Source organism: Podarcis vaucheri, assembly GCF_965113315.1.
Source record: "Podarcis vaucheri genome assembly, chromosome: 2".
NCBI classification, from domain to species: Eukaryota; Metazoa; Chordata; class Lepidosauria; order Squamata; family Lacertidae; genus Podarcis; species Podarcis vaucheri.
The window spans coordinates 14,938,021-14,944,211 of record NC_138760.1 but is presented as its reverse complement, the minus strand read 5'-3'; the positions used below and the strand labels follow the sequence as shown (position 1 = coordinate 14,944,211).

Below are 6,191 nucleotides of genomic sequence, written 5' to 3'. Positions count from 1 at the left end.
TCTGGCGAGGGGGCGGGAAGAGACTTTTCCACCTCGCCTGGTCAAAAAGGAGAGCGGAGTCTCCTCAGGGCGCCCTCAGGCAGGGCAGGGCAAGGCAAGCAGAGCGAGGAGGAGAGAGAGGGGAAGGGGGGGGGAAGCAGCCAGGAAACGCTGCGGCGTGGTCTGGAGGAGGAATCAATTAAGGAGAGAAAGCGAAAAGCCTTGGAGAAAGGGAAAAAAGGAAAGAAAAGAGGCAGCTCCAGGAGAGCGCGGGGGGAAGAGAAGCCTCGCTGCTGCTGCTGCTGCTGCTTGGGAGAGTAAATTACTGTACTTGCCTTGCCCCGGGTTAGGGGGCGCAAATTAATTGCCTTGCCCCGGGTTAGGGGGCGCAAATTACTTGCCTTGCCCCGGGTGCTGATAACCCACGCTACGCCGCTGGTTCTTGGTATGAGCTTGGTATGAGAAGTGTGCATGCACGCGAAAGCTCATACCAAGAACTAACTTAGTTGGTCTTTAAGGTGCTACTGGAAGGAATTTTTTATTATTACTTGAATTGCCATTCAAGTGGTATGTGTGTGTTTTGTGATTATGTGGGCTGGGGTTACCTGCCCTCCACCCCCAATATTTCATTCAAGTTGGCACCCCTTGCGAGTCCAGTCTGAGGTGACTCCCCGCCCTAGCGGGAGATGCGCCGCGCATTAAACCTGGTACGTTTTGAGCGCAAAGGGCGCAAATTGCAGCCCTCCCCCGTAATTCTTTTCCGCTCCAGAACTGGAGCTCGCGTGCAGATCCTTAGACAGAAATTGCTTTCTTGATTGGGGCCTCCACCCTGACTCTGATTCTGAAGATGCAGGCCTTGTGGAAATTTCCCAGCTGCTGTTTCCAAATGCCCTTGTGGGAAGAGAATATGGGTTGATGGTGATAGAACTCTTCCGAGATCCGATGACCAACATAAAGGATTACCAACAAGACCGGCGGAAAGGGACTGAAAGAGACTTGAAAGCCTCGGACGTGAGGAACCCAGGCTAAGAACGGATATTTTGGACATGTATTGGGAAAGGACGAAAACCGGGGATGGGAGGGAGGGAAGATTGGAATTTTAAAAACACTCAAGACCTTTGGGTTTAGTTAATATGACCTTCATCTAAGATAAAATGGGAAATCGATGGAAGGGAATTTGAGTCCAACTTAGAAAAAACTTTTTTTTTTTAATAAAAGATAATATTAAGATGGTTAAGAGGAGAAATACCAATTTGCTGACACAATTTTGGGAATTGGGATGCATGAGGGGGGGTGGGGGGAAGTCAGGGAACAGGGTTAGGAAAGTAGGATTTTCTGAAATTATACATGTTTTTGTCTTTTGTCTTTTTTGTGTGTATTTTGTCTATATAAAAGGTGAAAAACCAATAAAAATTTTGGAAAAAAAAAGAAATTGCTTTCTTGATTTCAGCAGCCCAATCTAGGGAGGGGGGGTGCTTTTACTTGTTGCTGCTCAAGACGCTGATGAAGAGCTGGAAAAGTCTCTGTTGATCATCTACCACTACAAATCATCCGAAGATCATCCCCACCTACTTTCTGCCCATCCCTGAAAAAAATCCACCCTAGTCCGCTCCCGTGGAAAAATAAACCCCTCCCACCCCCGCAGCCTTGGCACCGCCCCGCCCCAACTTCCTGGACTCGAGGCTGCATCTCCCGTTCCACCAAATCGAAAGCGGCCGCGCAGCAGCCCTGTTGCAGCCCTCCTTTCCGCGCGCCCTCTGCTGCTCACGTCACTAGGGAGGGGATTTCCCGCGCGGTCCTTTGTCTTGGATAAGTGTGTGTGTGTGTGTTTTTATCTGGACTGGGCAACCGCTCCTTCCATGGCGGCTGCGAGAGAGCGGTTGCTGCAGATCCTCGAGGATCTGACGGACGAAGAGCTCCGCAAATTCGTCTTCTACCTGGAATCCATCCCGGACCAATCTGTCCGAATCCCTCGAGGGAAGCTGGATAAAGCCTCGCCGGTCGAGCTAGCCGAGCTGCTTGCGCGCTATTTTCCCGAGAAAGAATTAGAAGTCGCCGCCCACGCGCTGGGAAAGATACCCAGGAGGGATCTTCTGCGGGATCTCCTACGCGACGTAGCAGGGGGCGATCGCCAGAGCGGAAGGGGGACCCCTGCCATGGAAGCCTCGATAGACCTCGTGGAAGCAGCTCCAGGTGAGTACTGTACAGGTGGGCACAGCCCGAACCCACAGGGAGAGCTCGGAGCAGGGAGGGGGTAGAGGTTTTGCTGTCTAGGACGGGGTGCCAACTGGAATAAAATATCGGGGAGGGCGGGTTAGCCCCGCCCCGCCCCACCGCACCCCACATAATCGATCATATGACATGGTGCACACTAACTATTTGAATGTGCTTCAACTTTGGGAGGGCCCGGCCCCCTCAAATGTTTTATTGGGGGGAGTTGGCTTCTATGGTCCAGGACGCCATTTTGTCTAGGGCAGGGGAAGAGAACCTGACGGCCTCCCCGCCCCGCCCGCCCCCGATGTTTGTGGGACTGTAACTCTCTTCATGCCTGATCATTGGCTGGGTGGGGCAGATGGGAGTTGAAGTCCAGCAACATCTGGAATCGCACAAGGAACTTCCAGGAAACGTTCAGAGTATGCTTCACAGCAAGCAAAACTACTCACACACATACAGTGGTGCCCCGCAAGACGGAAAACTCGCAAGACGGAAAACTCGCTAGACGAAAGAGTTTTCCGTTTTGGAGGTGCTTCGCAAAACAAATCTCCTATGGGCTTGCTTCGCAAGACGAAAATGTGGGTTCCTGTGGGTTTTTTCCCTCCCCCCCTTTTTCTAAGCCGCTAAGCCGCTTATCAGCTGATCCGATAAGCCGCTAAAAGCAGCTAATAGCGCTAATCCTCTAATCCTTCAATGGGCTTGCTTCACAAGACAAAAAAAAACCGCTAGACGAAGAGAATCACAGATTCTTTTCGTCTTGCGAGGCACCACTGTACATACAGAGGCAGACACTGTGCTCCAGTGTGGACCTAGCCAGGTAACATGCAATTTTTGCACTGGATTTTCTTCCCTTATCAAATTATTCCTGGATCTGGCAGGAATTGCAGGTTGCTGCTTAGATAAAGAGGACGTTTTGTAGATGTAAATAAATAGAGACCCAAGTAGCATCATAGCCACATTAAACTCCTTCCCTCTCTACTGGGATCTTGGTTTCCAACTGGGCAGGAAGTGGAAGGGTGGGGAGGGAAAGGATAGTCCATCTGGAGGTTTTGAGGTGTGTGCTTTGCCTGTACCCCCTCATCGCTTCCCGGAACGTTCCTCAAATGCCCTGGGTGCACCCTTGTTCCAGCACCTACACAGATAAAGAAAAAAATTCTAGCATCCAACTTAAATCTAGGACTCGGCCCCATACCAGGATGAGTGGGTGAGCTTCCACAACAGGTCTGAACCCTCACTAGAAATTCCAGCTCATATTATCTGGCAGGGATCCTGCACCTTTAACATCTGCACAACAAGCAGGAATTCACATGGGATAACTTTTCTGACATGGGAAGAACTTCACAGGTTGATTTTGGCTCGTGGTGCAGCTTTTAAAGCAGGAGGCGGAGTCTCTGGCCCTCTCAGATAGTGCTGGACTTAATTTCCCATCAGCACCAGGCAGCATGGCACAATGGTCAGGGTGTTGGGAGTTGCAGCCTAACAATAATCTGAAGGGCAGCAGATACCATATTTTTTGCTCCATAAGATTCACCTGACCATAAGATGCACCTAGTTTTTAGAGGGGGAATGCAAGGGGGGGGGTCTTTAACGGGAGCGCTGAGCAGAGCCTGTGTGCGTGGAGCGTGTGTGCGGCGCTTGGAGGCTGTTCCCCGAGGAGGGAGAAGGGCAGCCCATCACTGATGGATTGCCCTTCTCCCTCCTCGGGGAAAAGCCCCCAAGAGCCGCACACACGCTCCGCACAGCTCTTTAAAGGGAGCGCGGCTCTTGCTGGCTTTTGCACGAGGTGCGGGAAGGGACAGAGCGCGGCTAAGCCAGAAGATAGAACAGCAAGAGGGAGTGCTGCGCAGCGATCCCTCTCATTGTTCTGGCTTCTGGGATAGCCGCGCAGCCTGCATTCGCTTCATTAGATGCACACACATTTCCCCTTACTTTTTAGGAGGGAAAAACTGTGTCTTATAGAGCGAAAAATACGGTACCTTATCCTTTTCTTAAAGGCTCGTAAAGCGTTTTCCTCGCCTAGCCACTGCCTTGTATCTTGGTTGCTACTTGTTTTGTTATAAACATCTAAATACCCAGAGGAATACACAATAAAGCAAAGAATAAAAAGAAGGCATTGTTAAAAGACACAGCAAAAATCTCAGTTGGGAAGCTTTCCTGTTTGGTTGCCTGGATTTCATCCTCAGGCAAATCATTTTTAGCAAGCTTGCGAGGAAGAAGAAGAGAAGAAGAGTTTGGATTTGATATCCCGCTTTATCACTACCTGAAGAGGTCTCAAAGCGGCTAACATTCTCCTTTCCCTTCCTCCCCCACAACAAACACTCTGTGAGGTGAGTGGGGCTGAGAGACTTCAGAGAAGTGTGACTGGCCCAAGGTCACCCAGCAGCTGCAGGTGGAGGAGCGGAGACGCGAACCCGGTTCCCCAGATTACGTGACTACCGCTCTTAACCACTACACCACACTGGCTCTCAGGAGGAGTCCCATCTTGCCAATGAAGCGAACATAAAGCACCATGTTAGCTCTGCTCTTCTGCCTCTCATAATCTTCCTTCCTTCCCGCTATTTTGCAGTGCGACCCAGGCAGGTTTCGCAGCAGCAGCTGATGAGGCTGGCCAGGAAGTTGGGCAGGAAATGGAAGACGATTGCCATCGAGTTCCTGGAGGTGGAAAATTCACGCCTGGAGCAGATCGAAGAGGAGAATCACAAGGACATGGTCTTGCAAGCTTTCTACATGCTTTGGGACTGGAGGAACCGTGCGGGAGGGAAGGCCACTGCAGCCAATTTATACCTTATTCTCGACCAGGATGGAGTGAATCTTGACCATGACGCATATGCATTTCTGAGAGAGAGTGCCTGAAAGAGTTCTTGAAAGGCCGAAGGCCACCTAACAGTCTTCTCCAGCAATTCAGGCTCTCCAGATACCTTTCCCAATGCAAGTGAACACAGATTATAATGATTTATGTTGACTGATGTTTACGCTCATATGACTGAGCTGTGTGGGGGTGGGGTGGTTGTTCGAAATCAGCCAAGTGCCAGGCACATTTTGCACCTGACTTTTGGCCACGTGCAGGGACGCGGGTGGCACTGTGGTCTAAACCACAGAGCCAAGGGCTTGCCGATTGGAAGGTCGGCGGTTCGAATCCCCACGACGGGGTGAGCTCCCATTGCTCAGTCCCAGCTCCTGCCCACCTAAGCAGTTCAAAAGCACGTCAAGTGCAAGTAGATAAATAGGTACCACTCCAGTGGGAAGCTACACGGCGTTTCTGTGTGGTGCTCTGGTTCGCCAGAAGCGGCTTAGTCATGCTGGCCACATGACCCGGAAGCTGTCTGCGGACAAACGCCGGCTCCCTCGGCCTATAGAGCGAGATGAGCGCGCAACCCCAGAGTCGTCCGCGACTGGACCTAACGGTCAGGGGTACCTTTACCTTTACCTATTGGCCACTTGCAACCGAGTGGAGATACCTGGGCGCCAGGTTGGCACCTGACATCACCACCTGAAGGTGCATGTCTGGGGATCATTGGATCTTGACTGTTTTCACACACTATTACCCCATCCTGTAGAAGCTGGTACAGTGGTACCTCGGGTTAAGTACTTAATTCATTCCGGAGGTCCGTTCTTAACCTGAAACTGTTCTTAACCTGAAGCACCACTTTAGCTAATGGGGCCTCCTGCTGCCAACGCGCTGCCGGAGCACGATTTCTGTTCTCATCCTGAAGCAAAATTCTTAACCTGAAGCACTATTTCTGGGTTAGTGGAGTCTAATCTGAAGCATATGTAACCTGAGGTACCACTGTATTGAGCATTCTGGAAGGCCAGCAGGTTGTTTAAAAGGTAAAGGTACCCCTGCCCATACGGGCCAGTCGTGTCCGACTCTAGGGTTGTGCGCCCATCTCACTTAAGAGGCCAGGGGCCAGTGCTGTCCGGAGGCACTTCCGGGTCACGTGGCCAGTGTGAGGAAGCTGCTCTGGTGAGCCAGCACCAGCGCAGCACACGGAAACGCC

The 6,191-nt window shown here is 51.4% G+C and overlaps 1 protein-coding gene across 1 annotated transcript; it reads left to right on the top strand.

Annotated features, from left to right (window-relative positions):
* The first annotated feature begins 1,651 nt into the window (after positions 1 to 1,651).
* On the top strand, positions 1,652 to 5,746 carry LOC309526612 (pyrin-like). Its single transcript, XM_082212906.1, has 2 exons — positions 1,652 to 2,172; positions 4,760 to 5,746. The coding sequence occupies exons 1-2, from the start codon at positions 1,839 to 1,841 to the stop codon at positions 5,044 to 5,046; spliced, it is 621 nt and encodes a 206-aa protein (XP_082069032.1). The 5' UTR covers positions 1,652 to 1,838; the 3' UTR covers positions 5,047 to 5,746.
* The last annotated feature ends 445 nt before the right edge of the window (positions 5,747 to 6,191 follow it).

Excerpts from the sequence above, each read along its gene's own strand:
- LOC309526612 (XM_082212906.1), top strand. The coding sequence starts at position 1,839 with ATGGCGGCTGCGAGAGAGCGGTTGCTGCAGATCCTCGAGGATCTGACG. Across the intron at positions 2,173-4,759 it reads CCTCGTGGAAGCAGCTCCAG|TGCGACCCAGGCAGGTTTCG; the intron begins GTGAGTACTGTA and ends GCTATTTTGCAG.